The 18,842-nt window shown below is 49.3% G+C and overlaps 1 protein-coding gene across 1 annotated transcript; it reads right to left on the reverse strand.

Annotated features, from left to right (window-relative positions):
* Positions 1-753: 753 nt before the first annotated feature.
* Positions 754-18,081, reverse strand: LOC306982890 (uncharacterized protein). Its single transcript, XM_079583336.1, has 18 exons — positions 18,017-18,081; positions 6,898-7,089; positions 6,084-6,152; positions 5,760-5,889; positions 5,450-5,590; positions 5,322-5,365; positions 5,162-5,214; positions 4,298-4,334; positions 4,119-4,175; positions 3,903-3,974; positions 3,477-3,767; positions 2,853-3,071; positions 2,688-2,793; positions 2,256-2,335; positions 2,156-2,185; positions 1,778-1,936; positions 1,470-1,592; positions 754-897 (listed from the first exon to the last, which is right to left on the reverse strand). The coding sequence occupies exons 1-18, from the start codon at positions 18,063-18,065 to the stop codon at positions 782-784; spliced, it is 1,968 nt and encodes a 655-aa protein (XP_079439462.1). The 5' UTR covers positions 18,066-18,081; the 3' UTR covers positions 754-781.
* Between the last annotated feature and the right edge of the window lie 761 nt (positions 18,082-18,842).

Below are 18,842 nucleotides of genomic sequence, written 5' to 3' on the forward strand. Positions count from 1 at the left end.
AACAGCATTTGTGCAAAGTGCAGAAAGACTGGAGCGGCTCCGTGTAAACAGTCCTGACGTTACAGAGAAGTGTCCGGCTCCAGATCAGACAAAACTACGGGTTTGAGGCGAGACGCTGCAGAGGAAACATCTCAGAGGCAAAACAAGCTCCAACATGGCCGTGCTCCGGTTCGGGATCCACGTGGAGCAGGAAAGGCTGTGACGCTGTCGTCCAAATATGGTCATTTCCTGCAGCTCATCTTCTCACATTCATGAATCCACAGCAGAAGTTTCACATTGTCTCGTTGCACCTGCAGCGTCTCGCCAGAAACAGTCAAAAAGCACCAAAGTTCTTCCTGAAATAAAGAAAATCACGACCAAAAAACAGCAGAAAAACGTCAGCGTCAGGGCCATGAGGTTTTAGTTCATGAGCAGCTCCTCCTCCTCCTCCTCAGAGCAGCTCCTCCTCAGAGCAGCTCCTCCTCAGAGCAGCTCCTCCTCCTCCTCAGAGCAGCTCCTCCTCAGAGCAGCTCCTCCTCAGAGCAGCTCCTCCTCCTCCTCCTCCTCCTCCTCAGAGCAGCTCCTCCTCCCCCTCAGAGCAGCTCCTCCTCAGAGCAGCTCCTCCTCAGAGCAGCTCCCCCTCAGAGCAGCTCCTCCTCAGAGCAGCTCCTCCTCAGAGCAGCTCCTCCTCAGAGCAGCTCCTCCTCCTCCTCAGAGCAGCTCCTCCTCCTCCTCAGAGCAGCTCCTCCTCCTCCTCAGAGCAGCTCCTTCCCTGAAAAGACCTTCAGTTTCCGCTCGTCCATCACCACTTCCCCGGGATGGGCGCGCCGCACTCGTACCAGGACACGTAGTTGACGTGAGAGCGCCCCCCGATGGAGCCGAAGTGAACGGGCTCCTGTCGCACGGCCCTGTAGAAGCCTGGGGAGAGAGAGAGGGAGGGGTCAGTCGCACCTCAGGGGGATATAAGCAAATATACAATATCGAGTTTAAGAATCTCTTTTTCAGGGGAGTCCTGGCCCTAGAGGGGAACCTACTGTACATGTTTTGAGTGGTCGCAGAGGAACCCTACACAGACACAGGGAGAACCTCCACAGAAAAGCCCCGTCCAGGTGAAGACTGGCCGTAAAGACTTGTGTTGGAGTGAACTGTGTCCCTCAGCTCTAACCCGAGCAGATCTGGACGTGTTCCTGAAGCCAGGCTCCAGCTGGCTTTTATTGTGAAGGGCCGGCTTTGATCTTCTGGACTTCAGATCTTCAGAAACGTCTATCCGTCTCGCGAGCCGAGAACTCCAGCGCCGCACGTGTTTGGAAGCGTTTTCCAAAATAAAAGCCCCATGTGGCTCTTATTGTGGAGCTTTAATCTGGACAAAGTTCACAGGTTTGTTCCTCGTTCACAGTGGTTATGTAACGCTGAGGTCCAGATGTTTCCCTCAGGAGGAAACGTGTCTCAGGCTCCAGGCGTAAAGGAGAGCGTGAGGGCATCTGACGTACCTGAGCGCTCCCTCAGGCTCTCGGGGCGGAGCCGCCGTCCCGTCCGTCCGTCCAGGAACGAGTCGACGAACTGACAGTGGTCCTCCCCGAAGCCGGACTGGTCCCCCACGTTGAAGAACCTCCCTGGAAACACAAAGGCTTTAAACACAGAACATGGAGGAGGACGTGAAACATCTGTGACATGTTCCCTCAGTTCTTCTCATCTTCTCCTCCAGATCATCCTCACGTTTCCCTCAGTTTCCCCAGACTGTGAATCTGTCAGACAGTAGTTTCTCCTCTTGTACATGTTTTATCTGCTGAAGTCTCACCGTGCAGCGAGTCTCCGAGGTAGATCTTGTATCTCAGCGAGTTGCAGAGCTGCACGCCCACGAACTTCCTGTACCACGTCCTCTTCACAAACTGGCGCCCCCTGCAGTCGGAGAAGGAGTCTGCGGCGAACGGGAACTCCGTCCAGATCGCGGCTTTGCCTGAATCAAAACAAACTAAAGGTCAGGAACAAAAACACAGAGGAGCTTCATGAACGTGAGGAGGAGCTTCATGAACGTGAGGAGCTTCATGAGCGTGAGGAGCTTCATGAGCGTGAGGAGCTTCATGAGCGTGAGGAGCTTCATGAACGTGAGGAGCTTCATGAACGTGAGGAGCTTCATGAGCGTGAGGAGCTTCATGAACGTGAGGAGGAGCCTCACCTGAGAGGTTCTCACTGACCCGAGGATCCGCTGTAAAACAAACAGAAACATGAGGATCACGTGTGTGCGTGGTTTCCTTCACGTGTGAGGCGTGTCTGACCTGACTCTGTGCTGAACTCCACGGGCTCAGACTCCGGCCCAGAACCCGCCTCGTTCTTCGGCTTCACTTTGAACTCGTAACTGCAACACAAACACACAAACACAGCTCAGGCCCGGCTCAGACCAGGCTCTGACCCGGCTCAGGCTCAGACCCGGCTCAGGCTCAGACCCGGCTCAGGCTCAGACCCGGCTCAGGCCCGGCTCAGGCTCAGACCCGGCTCAGGCCCGGCTCAGGCTCAGACCCAGCTCAGGCTCAGACCCGGCTCAGGCTCAGACCCGGCTCAGGCTCAGACCCGGCTCAGGCTCAGACCCGGCTCAGGCTCAGACCCGGCTCAGGCTCAGACCCGGCTCAGACCCGGCTCAGGCTCAGACCCGGCTCAGGCTCAGACCCGGCTCAGGATTAGACCTCATGCACCCGGGCTTGGACCCTGACCTGGACTGGGGCCGCAGGTTTTCCACGGCCGTGTGAGTCTGGTTGGTGGTGAGCACTGAGACCTTCTCCCCGTCGGGACCCTTGGCCGTGGAGATCACCTCGTACTCTGAGGAACAGGACAGGTTCAGCTGAAGTAAAAGTCAGAGGTCACATGTCTGTCGTTACCTGTGGTGTCGTTGGTTTTGCTCCAGTCCAAAATGACGAATGACGGACAGCCCTCCACGGTTACCACGGTGACGTTAGAGGGCGGGGCCACGGGGGGAGCCGAGGCCTGTGATTGGCCGCGCTCCTCGTCACTGTCGTCGGGCGGAAAATAGTTCAGAGACGACGTGATGGAGCAGGGTTCATCTACGGCTTTGCCCGTCTGGTAAACCACGTGTGGAGCTGGAATAATAATAATATTATTATTATTATTATTATTATTATTATTATTATTATTATTATTATTATTATTATTATTATTATTATTATAACGTCTGGTAAACCACGTGAGGAGCTGGAATAACAATAATAATATTATTATTATTATTATTATTATTATTATTATTATTATTATTATTATTATTATAACGTCTGGTAAACCACGTGAGGAGCTGGAATAACAATAATAATATTATTATTATTATTAATATTATTACTATTATTATTGTTATTATTAATATTATAACGTCTGGTAAACCACGTGAGGAGCTGGAATAACATTATTATTATTATTAACATTATTATTAACATTATTATTAATATTGTTATCATTAATATTAATATCTTCCCGCTGATGGGTGTTTTTACCGGTGAAGCGCTTCTTGCCCTGGGCGTCCAGGTCGTTGTTGGGCAGAGCCTGGAACAGCTCAGACTCCTCCCAGGACGGGTGCCTGGGGGCGGGGCTGGAGGTCAGAGGGTCGCGGGGGCCGGAGCGGCGCGGGGCAGATGTGGTCGTAGTGCTTGTAGTAGTTGCAGTAGTAGTAGTAGTACTTGTAGTAGTAGTAGTAGTAGTTGTAGTAGTAGCAGCAGGTTTGGTCGGTTTCAGCTTGAGTTTGAAAAGCCGGAGCCGATCACCGTCTTTCAGATTTTGAATTGTGTCTGAAACAAAAAGAAGAAACTTTACTTGATCTTCTCCTGCTGCTTGTGTTGGATCTGCTGAAGGTTCTGAAGGTTCTGGAGGTTCTGGAGGTTCTGGTTCCTCTGGAGGAGACTCAGAGGGTCTGAAAGGCTCACCCATGTCTGAGTCCGGCTTCAGCACCAGGTTCTGCCTCTTGTTCAGAGCGATGGACGGACGAGCCCCAGAGCCTGATGGGAAACACACACGAGTCAGTTCTAAAGCGCGTTGACCTCACGGTTCCTGAAGCTCCGCCTCCAACGACCTCGACACCAGCCAAACATCAACGCTTCAGACATGAGTGTGAGGCCCGAGGGCACAGAGGCAGCTCTTACCCAGGGCCGTCCTGAGGTTCAGCAGAGACACGTCAGGTCGAGTCCGGTTGTGCAGCGCTGGAACAAACGAGGTTCAACACGAGGTTCAACACAAGGTCAGAGACACACGGGGTTCAACATGAGGTTCAACACAAGGTCAGAGACACACGGGGTTCAACATGAGGCGAAGGGAAACTGACCTGGACGAGGCGGGAACAGCGATCGGCCCATCGGCTTCTGCAGAGACACATATAACCTGTTTAACCTGTTCAGCTTTACCCAAATCTTAAAGGGTTAGGGTGTTCTGCAAAATGGACTTTTTCCAGCTTTCCATCATGTTATTCTGTCACTCCCTCATTAAAAACATGGCTGAAGTGTTGCCTTGGCACATTCACGTATTTCTGAGTAATCTGTAAAAACTCTGATGGCGGCCATTTTGGGTAATCTGTAAAAACTCTGATGGCGGCCATTTTAGGGATAGGTTTGCCTGAGTCCTCCTAGGAACGCCCCCACCTCCTGGAGACGCCTCCGAGCTTTGGTCACCAGCCGAGTAACCGACCACTGCTCCTCAGCAGAACCCCCTCCCCACTGATGCCACAGACAGCGTGTGGAGGGGGCGTGTCTAAAGGCTCAGAGGTTCTTAAAGAGACAGAGGCCTATTTCAAGACATTCACTACAGCCATTTTGAGAGAGACATTTTATACAAGGCAGTTATTCTAATTTACTGCATTTACAGACCAACAGAAGGTTTGTCATCATTGTAGTGTGATATAGACTGGTGCTATGGGACTGACAAAAGCAGAACACCCCCTCTTTAAAGCAGAACACCCCCTCTTTAAAGCAGAACACCCCCTCTTTAAAGCAGAACACCCCCTCTTTAAAGCAGAACACGCCCTCTTTAAAGCAGAACACCCCCTCTTTAAAGCAGAACACGCCCTCTTTAAAGCAGAACACCCTCTCTTTAAAGCAGAACACCCCCTCTTTAACACGTACAGGGTCTGGGTTCAGGTGAGCGTGAGGAGGTGAAGATGATCTACAGTAAAGTGTGGATGAAGAGTTCGTACCAGAGCTCGTCCCAGAGGGTTCCTCAGCTTGAAGGTCTTCAGAGGAGCTTTATCTGAAAGAGACAGAGGTTAAACATCTCGTCTCGTTCCTCTGGTTAGGGTTAGTTATGGTTAGTTATGGTTAGTTATGGTTAGTTATGGTTAGTGGTCTCTGACTCACAGTTGATGTTGGTGCTGTGATAAACCGGTTTGCTCCAGTCTCCGCTGAAACCACACGGTGTAAACATTAACATAATAAACATTAATATAATATATATATATATATAATATAACGTGTTAAAGCCGTACTGCCGGTTGTCGTGGCGATTGGCTCGGACGCTGAACTCGTAAACCGAGTCCGGGCTCAGGTCGGATAAAACCGTGTCGCTGGTCGGACACCACTCGTACTGCCACCTGCTGGAGCGCTCCCGCCAGCGCACCGTGTAGAACCTGCAGAGAGGCGGAGCTTAGACAGAGGCGGAGCTTAGACAGAGGCCGAGCTTAGACAGACAGAGGCGGAGCTTAGACAGACAGAGGCGGAGCTTAGACACTGCAGACAGAGGCGGAGCTTAGACACTCAGAGACACCAGAAGAAGAGAGCGCTCTGATCCTCTCGTACCCGTCCTGCAGGCAGTGTCCCAGGATGTCCCCCAGGGGGGTGTGGGGGTGAGGGGCCCAGGACAGCAGCGCCGCTGTGGGGCTGACGGGACGAACCACCAGCTTCAGGGCGGAGTCCAGGTCCACTTTACCTGGAGGAGGAGGGGGAGGAGCTTAAAGATGAAGATACTACGACTGGAACACATCAGCCCAGACGCCTGCGTTTAGTAAACATTTACAGCTTTACTCTTCATTTAGCAGCAACAGGAGTAATAGTATTAGTAATAGTAATAGTATTAGTAATAGTATTAGTATTAGTACTAGTAATAGTAGTATTAGTATTTACCAGTGCAGTGCGGGTGCAGCTCTGTCTCTGGAACAGGTTGAACTGACAGCAGGTATTTAGGCTCCGCCTCTGAAAGCACAGACATGTTTATGTTAAAGTAACCCGGTCCAGACGCCTGCTCCTCCTTTATGTTAAAGTAACCCGGTCCAGACGCCTCCAGTGTTTATGTTAAAGTAACCCGGTCCGGACGCCTGCTCCTCCTTTATGTTAAAGTAACCCGGTCCGGACGCCTGCTCCTCCAGTGTTTATGTTAAAGTAACCCGGTCCAGACGCCTGCTCCTCCAGTGTTTATGTTAAAGTAACCCGGTCCAGACGCCTGCTCCTCCAGTGTTTATGTTAAAGTAACCCGGTCCAGACGCCTGCTCCTCCAGTGTTTATGTTAAAGTAACCCGGTCCGGACGCCTGCTCCTCCAGTGTTTATGTTAAAGTAACCCGGTCCGGACGCCTGCTCCTCCAGTGTTTATGTTAAAGTAACCCGGTCCGGACGCCTGCTCCTCCTGTGTTTATGTTAAAGTAACCCGGTCCGGACGCCTGCTCCTCCTGTGTTTATGTTAAAGTAACCCGGTCCAGACGCCTGCTCCTCCTGTGTTTATGTTGAAGTAACCCGGTCCAGACGCCTCCAGTGTTTATGTTAAAGTAACCCGGTCCGGACGCCTGCTCCTCCAGTGTTTATGTTAAAGTAACCCGGTCCGGACGCCTGCTCCTCCTTTATGTTAAAGTAACCCGGTCCAGACGCCTGCTCCTCCTTTATGTTAAAGTAACCCGGTCCGGACGCCTCCTGTGTTTATGTTAAAGTAACCCGTCCCGTTCATACCGATCTCGGTGATGAAGCTGTGGCCCCCTGCTGGCAGCTGGATGAACTGCGGGGCGCTGGAGCCGCTGCCGTAGCCGACGATGTGGCCCTCGAGACGTACAGGAGCGCCCCCTGCAGGACCGCGCAGGAACTGCAGCACGATGGTGTCTGAGGAGACGTTCACACGCACTCGCAGCTTCACAGGAGCGCCCCCTGCAGGTACACATGAGATAATACATTACAAACAGCTTCACAGGAGCGCCCCCTGCTGGTACACATGAGATAATACATTACAAACAGCCTCACAGGAGCGCCCCCTGCTGGTACACATGAGATAATACATTACAAACAGCCTCACAGGAGCGCCCCCTGCTGGAACACATGAGATAATACATTACAAACAGCCTCACAGGAGCGCCCCCTGCAGGTACACATGAGATAATACATTACAAACAGCCTCACAGGAGCGCCCCCTGCTGGAACACATGAGATAATACATTACAAACAGCCTCACAGGAGCGCCCCCTGCAGGTACACATGAGATAATACATTACAAACAGCTTCACAGGAGCGCCCCCTGCAGGAACAGATGAGATAATACATTACAAACAGCCTCACAGGAGCGCCCCCTGCAGGTACACATGAGATAATACATTACAAACAGCCTCACAGGAGCGCCCCCTGCAGGTACACATGAGATAATACATTACAAACAGCTTCACAGGAGCGCCCCCTGCAGGTACATGAGATAATACATTACAAACAGCCTCACAGGAGCGCCCCCTGCAGGTACACATGAGATAATACATTACAAACAGCCTCACAGGAGCGCCCCCTGCAGGTACACATGAGATAATACATTACAAACAGCCTCACAGGAGCGCCCCCTGCAGGTACACATGAGATAATACATTACAAACAGCCTCACAGGAGCGCCCCCTGCTGGAACATGAGATAATACATTACAAACAGCTTCACAGGAGCGCCCCCTGCAGGTACACATGAGATAATACATTACAAACAGCCTCACAGGAGCGCCCCCTGCAGGTACACATGAGATAATACATTACAAACAGCCTCACAGGAGCGCCCCCTGCAGGTACACATGAGATAATACATTACAAACAGCCTCACAGGAGCGCCCCCTGTAGGTACACATGAGATAATACATTACAAACAGCCTCACAGGAGCGCCCCCTGCAGGTACATGAGATAATACATTACAAACAGCCTCACAGGAGCGCCCCCTGCAGGTACACATGAGATAATACATTACAAACAGCCTCACAGGAGCGCCCCCTGCAGGTACACATGAGATAATACATTACAAACAGCTTCACAGGAGCGCCCCCTGCAGGTACACATGAGATAATACATTACAAACAGCTTCACAGGAGCGCCCCCTGCAGGTACACATGAGATAATACATTACAAACAGCCTCACAGGAGCGCCCCCTGCAGGTACATGAGATAATACATTACAAACAGCCTCACAGGAGCGCCCCCTGCAGGTACACATGAGATAATACATTACAAACAGCCTCACAGGAGCGCCCCCTGCAGGTACACATGAGATAATACATTACAAACAGCCTCACAGGAGCGCCCCCTGCAGGTACACATGAGATAATACATTACAAACAGCTTCACAGGAGCGCCCCCTGCAGGTACACATGAGATAATACATTACAAACAGCCTCACAGGAGCGCCCCCTGCTGGAACATGAGATAATACATTACAAACAGCTTCACAGGAGCGCCCCCTGCAGGTACACATGAGATAATACATTACAAACAGCCTCACAGGAGCGCCCCCTGCAGGTACACATGAGATAATACATTACAAACAGCCTCACAGGAGCGCCCCCTGCAGGTACATGAGATAATACATTACAAACAGCCTCACAGGAGCGCCCCCTGCAGGTACATGAGATAATACATTACAAACAGCTTCACAGGAGCGCCCCCTGCAGGTACACATGAGATAATACATTACAAACAGCCTCACAGGAGCGCCCCCTGCAGGTACACATGAGATAATACATTACAAACAGCTTCACAGGAGCGCCCCCTGCTGGTACATGAGATAATACATTACAAACAGCTTCACAGGAGCGCCCCCTGCAGGTACACATGAGATAATACATTACAAACAGCCTCACAGGAGCGCCCCCTGCAGGTACACATGAGATAATACATTACAAACAGCCTCACAGGAGCGCCCCCTGCTGGTACACATGAGATAATACATTACAAACAGCCTCACAGGAGCGCCCCCTGCAGGAACACATGAGATAATACATTACAAACAGCCTCACAGGAGCGCCCCCTGCAGGTACACATGAGATAATACATTACAAACAGCTTCACAGGAGCGCCCCCTGCTGGTACACATGAGATAATACATTACAAACAGCCTCACAGGAGCGCCCCCTGCAGGTACACATGAGATAATACATTACAAACAGCTTCACAGGAGCGCCCCCTGCTGGTACACATGAGATAATACATTACAAACAGCCTCACAGGAGCGCCCCCTGCTGGTACACATGAGATAATACATTACAAACAGCCTCACAGGAGCGCCCCCTGCAGGTACACATGAGATAATACATTACAAACAGCTTCACAGGAGCGCCCCCTGCAGGTACATGAGATAATACATTACAAACAGCCTCACAGGAGCGCCCCCTGCAGGTACACATGAGATAATACATTACAAACAGCCTCACAGGAGCGCCCCCTGCAGGTACACATGAGATAATACATTACAAACAGCCTCACAGGAGCGCCCCCTGCTGGTACACATGAGATAATACATTACAAACAGCTTCACAGGAGCGCCCCCTGCAGGTACATGAGATAATACATTACAAACAGCCTCACAGGAGCGCCCCCTGCAGGAACATGAGATAATACATTACAAACAGCCTCACAGGAGCGCCCCCTGCAGGTACACATGAGATAATACATTACAAACAGCTTCACAGGAGCGCCCCCTGCAGGTACACATGAGATAATACATTACAAACAGCCTCACAGGAGCGCCCCCTGCAGGAACACATGAGATAATACATTACAAACAGCTTCACAGGAGCGCCCCCTGCAGGTACACATGAGATAATACATTACAAACAGCCTCACAGGAGCGCCCCCTGCTGGTACACATGAGATAATACATTACAAACAGCTTCACAGGAGCGCCCCCTGCAGGTACATGAGATAATACATTACAAACAGCTTCACAGGAGCGCCCCCTGCAGGTACACATGAGATAATACATTACAAACAGCTTCACAGGAGCGCCCCCTGCAGGTACACATGAGATAATACATTACAAACAGCTTCACAGGAGCGCCCCCTGCTGGTACATGAGATAATACATTACAAACAGCTTCACAGGAGCGCCCCCTGCAGGTACATGAGATAATACATTACAAACAGCTTCACAGGAGCGCCCCCTGCAGGTACACATGAGATAATACATTACAAACAGCCTCACAGGAGCGCCCCCTGCAGGTACACATGAGATAATACATTACAAACAGCCTCACAGGAGCGCCCCCTGCAGGTACACATGAGATAATACATTACAAACAGCCTCACAGGAGCGCCCCCTGTAGGTACACATGAGATAATACATTACAAACAGCCTCACAGGAGCGCCCCCTGCAGGTACATGAGATAATACATTACAAACAGCCTCACAGGAGCGCCCCCTGCAGGTACACATGAGATAATACATTACAAACAGCCTCACAGGAGCGCCCCCTGCAGGTACACATGAGATAATACATTACAAACAGCTTCACAGGAGCGCCCCCTGCAGGTACACATGAGATAATACATTACAAACAGCTTCACAGGAGCGCCCCCTGCAGGTACACATGAGATAATACATTACAAACAGCCTCACAGGAGCGCCCCCTGCAGGTACATGAGATAATACATTACAAACAGCCTCACAGGAGCGCCCCCTGCAGGTACACATGAGATAATACATTACAAACAGCCTCACAGGAGCGCCCCCTGCAGGTACACATGAGATAATACATTACAAACAGCCTCACAGGAGCGCCCCCTGCAGGTACACATGAGATAATACATTACAAACAGCTTCACAGGAGCGCCCCCTGCAGGTACACATGAGATAATACATTACAAACAGCCTCACAGGAGCGCCCCCTGCTGGAACATGAGATAATACATTACAAACAGCTTCACAGGAGCGCCCCCTGCAGGTACACATGAGATAATACATTACAAACAGCCTCACAGGAGCGCCCCCTGCAGGTACACATGAGATAATACATTACAAACAGCCTCACAGGAGCGCCCCCTGCAGGTACATGAGATAATACATTACAAACAGCCTCACAGGAGCGCCCCCTGCAGGTACATGAGATAATACATTACAAACAGCTTCACAGGAGCGCCCCCTGCAGGTACACATGAGATAATACATTACAAACAGCCTCACAGGAGCGCCCCCTGCAGGTACACATGAGATAATACATTACAAACAGCTTCACAGGAGCGCCCCCTGCTGGTACATGAGATAATACATTACAAACAGCTTCACAGGAGCGCCCCCTGCAGGTACACATGAGATAATACATTACAAACAGCCTCACAGGAGCGCCCCCTGCAGGTACACATGAGATAATACATTACAAACAGCCTCACAGGAGCGCCCCCTGCTGGTACACATGAGATAATACATTACAAACAGCCTCACAGGAGCGCCCCCTGCAGGAACACATGAGATAATACATTACAAACAGCCTCACAGGAGCGCCCCCTGCAGGTACACATGAGATAATACATTACAAACAGCTTCACAGGAGCGCCCCCTGCTGGTACACATGAGATAATACATTACAAACAGCCTCACAGGAGCGCCCCCTGCAGGTACACATGAGATAATACATTACAAACAGCTTCACAGGAGCGCCCCCTGCTGGTACACATGAGATAATACATTACAAACAGCCTCACAGGAGCGCCCCCTGCTGGTACACATGAGATAATACATTACAAACAGCCTCACAGGAGCGCCCCCTGCAGGTACACATGAGATAATACATTACAAACAGCTTCACAGGAGCGCCCCCTGCAGGTACATGAGATAATACATTACAAACAGCCTCACAGGAGCGCCCCCTGCAGGTACACATGAGATAATACATTACAAACAGCCTCACAGGAGCGCCCCCTGCAGGTACACATGAGATAATACATTACAAACAGCCTCACAGGAGCGCCCCCTGCTGGTACACATGAGATAATACATTACAAACAGCTTCACAGGAGCGCCCCCTGCAGGTACATGAGATAATACATTACAAACAGCCTCACAGGAGCGCCCCCTGCAGGAACATGAGATAATACATTACAAACAGCCTCACAGGAGCGCCCCCTGCAGGTACACATGAGATAATACATTACAAACAGCTTCACAGGAGCGCCCCCTGCAGGTACACATGAGATAATACATTACAAACAGCCTCACAGGAGCGCCCCCTGCAGGAACACATGAGATAATACATTACAAACAGCTTCACAGGAGCGCCCCCTGCAGGTACACATGAGATAATACATTACAAACAGCCTCACAGGAGCGCCCCCTGCTGGTACACATGAGATAATACATTACAAACAGCTTCACAGGAGCGCCCCCTGCAGGTACATGAGATAATACATTACAAACAGCTTCACAGGAGCGCCCCCTGCAGGTACACATGAGATAATACATTACAAACAGCTTCACAGGAGCGCCCCCTGCAGGTACACATGAGATAATACATTACAAACAGCTTCACAGGAGCGCCCCCTGCTGGTACATGAGATAATACATTACAAACAGCTTCACAGGAGCGCCCCCTGCAGGTACATGAGATAATACATTACAAACAGCTTCACAGGAGCGCCCCCTGCAGGTACACATGAGATAATACATTACAAACAGCATCACAGGAGCGCCCCCTGCTGGTACACATGAGATAATACATTACAAACAGCCTCACAGGAGCGCCCCCTGCAGGTACACATGAGATAATACATTACAAACAGCCTCACAGGAGCGCCCCCTGCAGGTACACATGAGATAATACATTACAAACAGCCTCACAGGAGCGCCCCCTGCAGGTACATGAGATAATACATTACAAACAGCCTCACAGGAGCGCCCCCTGCAGGTACATGAGATAATACATTACAAACAGCCTCACAGGAGCGCCCCCTGCAGGTACATGAGATAATACATTACAAACAGCTTCACAGGAGCGCCCCCTGCAGGTACATGAGATAATACATTACAAACAGCCTCACAGGAGCGCCCCCTGCAGGTACATGAGATAATACATTACAAACAGCCTCACAGGAGCGCCCCCTGCAGGTACACATGAGATAATACATTACAAACAGCCTCACAGGAGCGCCCCCTGCAGGTACATGAGATAATACATTACAAACAGCCTCACAGGAGCGCCCCCTGCAGGTACACATGAGATAATACATTACAAACAGCCTCACAGGAGCGCCCCCTGCTGGTACATGAGATAATACATTACAAACAGCTTCACAGGAGCGCCCCCTGCTGGTACACATGAGATAATACATTACAAACAGCTTCACAGGAGCGCCCCCTGCAGGTACACATGAGATAATACATTACACACAGCCTCACAGGAGCGCCCCCTGCAGGTACACATGAGATAATACATTACAAACAGCTTCACAGGAGCGCCCCCTGCAGGTACATGAGATAATACATTACAAACAGCCTCACAGGAGCGCCCCCTGCAGGTACATGAGATAATACATTACAAACAGCCTCACAGGAGCGCCCCCTGCTGGTACATGAGATAATACATTACAAACAGCTTCACAGGAGCGCCCCCTGCAGGTACACATGAGATAATACATTACAAACAGCCTCACAGGAGCGCCCCCTGCTGGTACACATGAGATAATACATTACAAACAGCCTCACAGGAGCGCCCCCTGCAGGTACACATGAGATAATACATTACAAACAGCTTCACAGGAGCGCCCCCTGCAGGTACACATGAGATAATACATTACAAACAGCCTCACAGGAGCGCCCCCTGCAGGTACACATGAGATAATACATTACAAACAGCCTCACAGGAGCGCCCCCTGCAGGTACACATGAGATAATACATTACAAACAGCCTCACAGGAGCGCCCCCTGCAGGTACACATGAGATAATACATTACAAACAGCTTCACAGGAGCGCCCCCTGCTGGTACATGAGATAATACATTACAAACAGCCTCACAGGAGCGCCCCCTGCTGGTACATGAGATAATATATTACAAACAGCCTCACAGGAGCGCCCCCTGCTGGTACACATGAGATAATACATTACAAACAGCTTCACAGGAGCGCCCCCTGCTGGAACACATGAGATAATACATTACAAACAGCTTCACAGGAGTGCCCCCTGCAGGTACACATGAGATAATACATTACAAACAGCCTCACAGGAGCGCCCCCTGCTGGTACACATGAGATAATACATTACAAACAGCTTCACAGGAGCGCCCCCTGCTGGAACACATGAGATAATACATTACAAACAGCTTCACAGGAGCGCCCCCTGCTGGAACACATGAGATAATACATTACAAACAGCCTCACAGGAGCGCCCCCTGCAGGTACACATGAGATAATACATTACAAACAGCTTCACAGCAGCTCAGTGCAGAGTCAGACTGAAGAAGCTGAAGAAGCTGAAGTTTAAAGCTGTGAAACTGAAGCTCTTCATTGTTCTTGGATCCAGTTTCCTGGCGGAGCCTGTGGGAACATCGTTACTGCAGTTTTTACAGTAATAACTGCAGTAACGATGATGTCATGAAGTTCTTCCACAGACTTGGACTTATGTAACTGAAACCTGAGAACCAAACTCGTGACTCCAGCAGCAGCAACAAGACCTGACAGACACTGAGGCTTTTTCATTCACAAACATCAGACACTTTGGAGAGAAATCTAAAAGCTTAAAGGGGGGGTATTCTGCAAAATCGACTTTTTGAAGCTTTACATCATGTTATTAAGTCATTCCCTCTGATGGCGGCCATTTTAGGGATAAAACGCCTGATTCCTTCAGGAAACGCCCTCGACCTCCAGGATACGCCTCCGACCTTTCGTCACCAGCCGAGTAACCAACCACTGCTCCTCAGCAGAACCCCCTCCCTCAGTGTCCAGCCCTAAGATGTAAACAGAGTCATCATGGAGGATTAGCTTCATGTGTTGTGAGACTTTTACAAAGACACACATCAGTGTTTCTGTTACCGAAACACCCAGGATTCAAACCGGTGACAAGAACGCTTATTTCAGTGTTTGGTTCTGCGCTGAGCCTTGATGATGCACAGAGCCTCCGGAGAAAGCTAATGCTAAGCTAAACCTCGAGTCATCACGTGAAAACGAGAAATATGCACAAATAAAGTCAATAAAACCACAACACATAAAGAACCGTTTAACAATGATCACACACGGAGCCGGGCTTGTTGATTTGGAAGTTTATTGCTCACATTTCATCTACAATGGGTCATAGCCGAGTGGCTTTCTCCCGGAGCTAACAAGCTAGCCACGTCAAGCTAACGGGAAAATTCACTGAATACAAGCAGCATATTATGCATTGAAAACGTCACTAAACAGGCAACTGCTTGGAGCAGCCTTTATGACGATCACACACGGAGCCGGGCTTGTTGATTGTGTAGTTTATTGCTCACATTTCATCTACAGTGAGTCGTAGCCGAGTGGTTTTCTCCCGGAGCTAAGGCACTATTAGCTGCGACAAGCTAACAACCTTCACCTTCACAACATTCATTGAAAACAGGCAGCATATTATGCACAAATAACGTCAATAAAGCAGCAACTACTTGAAGCAGCCTTTACGATGATCACACAATGAGCCTGGCTTTACACATTTGTGGTTTATTACAGACTTTTCATCAACAATGAGCTGTAGTCGATTATAACAAGCTAACGGGTAACCTTGAAAAACCACTGTCCACCTGCACAGATAATGTCCGTCTTTGAATCGTATGGGCTCCTGCAGATCCTGGTGTCGTCCATGGGGGTATAGTTAGAGATCCATAGGGCAGATGCAAAGAGAAGCCTCCAAACAGCAGTTATTTTTCAGGCAAGAGCCCCTTCCAAGCGTCCGGTGTGGAAGGTTCGTCTTCAAATCATATCCTGTGTGGCCATTGTTCACAAAGTGATAAACAGTAGCTCCTTTCCAACAATAAACATTAAAATGCACCGATCGTAGTTTCAATACAGTTGAGACAACGAGCGCAGTGTTGTTGCGATGCCACAGACAGCGTGTGGAGGGGGCGTGTCGGAAAGAAGAGGTTCTTAAAGAGACAGGGGCCTATTTCAAGCCATTTGCTAACGCCATTTTGAAAGAGCAATTTTATACAAGGCAGTTATTCTAATTTACTGCATTTACAGACCAACAGAAGGTTCGTCATCATTGTAGTGGGATATAGACTGGTGCTATGGGACTGACAAAAGCAGAACACCCCCTCTTTAAAGCAGAACACCCCCTCTTTAAAGCAGAACACCCCCTCTTTAAAGCAGAACACCCCCTCTTTAAAGCAGAACACCCCCTCTTTAAAGCAGAACACCCCCTCTTTAAAGCAGAACACCCCCTCTTTAAAGCAGAACACCCCCTCTTTAAAGCAGAACACCCCCTCTTTAAGTGTTTTTATGAAGAGACTAAAGGAACAAGACGTCGTCAGAAACTTTTAAAGGAGGAGAAACATCTGAGCTTCAGTTCATCTGACCTGTGAGACCTGTGGGAGGAACACGTTTGTGAAGAAAAGGAGAGAAACATGAGAATAAAGAAGCCAAAGTACTGCTGCTGTTCACACACACACACACACACACACACACACACACACACACACACACACACACACACACACACACACACACACACACACACACACACACACACACACACACACACACACACACACACACACACACACACACACACACACAGGTCGTTTGTCTTCGTGAGCAGCAGATCTGGGTCGGGACATGTTTAAAACCAGAGTAAATGTTTACTGTGGGCTCTGTGTCTGAGGAGCCCTGGGTTTGACCTGACAGGCTCCACACGGGAACACAGAAGCACAAACACGCCATGAACACGCCATGAACATGCCATGAACACGCCATGAACACGCCATGAACACGCCATGAACACGCCATGAACACGCCTCTGCAGCAGTGTTAATTTTGACAACATATTTTATTTTAGTTTTAGTCTTTTGACTGAAATGTAAATTAATTTGAGTCGAGATTTAGTCCAAAAAAAAAATGTTTCAATTTTAGTCTAGTTTTAGTCGACTAAATTTAAGACTAATTGAGTGGACTTTGCATTGATAATATTGATTCTAATCATGTTTAATGTTGTTCCTCTGCTTCATGTTTCTGCTCCACATGAACAAAGCTCAGAGCTGATCCTTTAAACATGATCTGAGGCTCTTTCAGACGCTCAATACAAGTTTGGATGATTTTAGTCTCTCCTTTTCATTTTTATTTAGTCTGATTTTAGTCGACTCAAATATCTGGACATTTTAGTCACAGTTTTAGTCTCATGAGAAACTTTTAATTTAGTTTTAGTCCAATTTTAGTCACAAAAATATCACTTTGACTAAAATTAAGACTAAATATTTTAGTCGACGAAATTAACACTGGTTTTGAGAAACATGAACACACCATGAACACGCCATGAACACGCCATGAACACGCCATGAACACGCCACGAACACGCCATGAACACGCCATGAACACGCCATGAACACGCCATGAACACGCCATGAACACGCCATGAACACGCCATGAACACGGCTCTTCAAACACAGGAAAGACGTTCACTGAGTCAAAGGAAGCTCAGAAGTTTCAGTCTTTTTGATGAAGCAGAAAAACAGATTTAAAGTCAGGTTAATTCTTCTCATGAACATTTAAGACGAGAAGCTGCAGAAAAAACTCCATCAGGGAAAGTTCAGGAACTAAAACAATCCCTGATCTTCACAAACCTTCAGCTCCTGATCCAACAACAATCATCACAATCAAAGCAGAAGAAAATAGTGTTTTTCTGACCTCTGTGGACGAGCTGAGCCTCCGAGACCAAACATCCCGTCAGGAACATCAGAACCAACGCCGCCGCCGTCGTCATGGTGATGACTCCCGGACCGTCCAATCAGAGAGAGGGGAATCTGACTCACGCCAAAAAACTATAACAATAATAATGATGATGATGATGCAGGAAAGAACGAGCTCTAAGTGAGTCTGAGGGGAAAGTGTGAAAGTCCAGAGTCCAGAGTCCAGAGTCCAGAGTCCAGAGTCCAGAGTCCAGAGTCCAGAGTCCAGAGTCCAGAGTCCAGAGTCCAGAGTCCAGGATCCAGAGTCCAGGATCCAGAGCTGATCTGACACAAACCACACGAGTCCACAGTCAAATACTCACACACGGGACACGGGACACGCCCACTGGCAGCTCTGAGCCAATCACAGCGCAGGCAGCAAACACCACGTGCGTTCACAGCTTCGAGTCTGGGAAGATTTTACACTTTCCCGAGAACGAGTCGTTACAGCGAAAACAAGAGTTTAACCTGTGACCCCGAGTCTGGCTTTACCCCAATCTGAAAGCTGTGACGACCTGTGCACGTGGTTCCTGTTTTACTACGACTGCAGGAGTCACCATGACGACGCCTCTGATCCTGCAAACGGAGGCGGAGACTTGTTTAATGGAGGCGACTTTAAAACTGTTTCCTCCAGGTTTTTATTCATATGAACAAGGAGTCAACCCCCCCTTTTTCTCTCCCTCTCCCTCCCTCCTCTCTCTCCCCCTCCTTTCCTTCTCTCCTCTCCCCCCTCCCTCTCAGTCTCAGGTCGGTGTTAAACCTTGACAAAGCGGTGAGTCTCCCCC

This window comes from Gobius niger (genome assembly GCF_951799975.1).
Source record: "Gobius niger genome assembly, contig: SCAFFOLD_139, whole genome shotgun sequence".
Lineage (NCBI taxonomy): Eukaryota > Metazoa > Chordata > Actinopteri > Gobiiformes > Gobiidae > Gobius > Gobius niger.

What these genes read in the sequence shown, in the direction of transcription:
- LOC306982890 (XM_079583336.1), bottom strand. Translation starts at nt 18,065, where the DNA reads ATGTTCCTGACGGGATGTTTGGTCTCGGAGGCTCAGCTCGTCCACAGA. An exon ending in CAGCTTCATCACCGAGATCG is followed by an intron (nt 6,153 to 6,897) that starts GTATGAACGGGA and finishes CTGTGCTTTCAG; the next exon opens with AGGCGGAGCCTAAATACCTG. An exon ending in GGGCAAGAAGCGCTTCACCG is followed by an intron (nt 3,072 to 3,476) that starts GTAAAAACACCC and finishes TTATTATTCCAG; the next exon opens with CTCCACACGTGGTTTACCAG.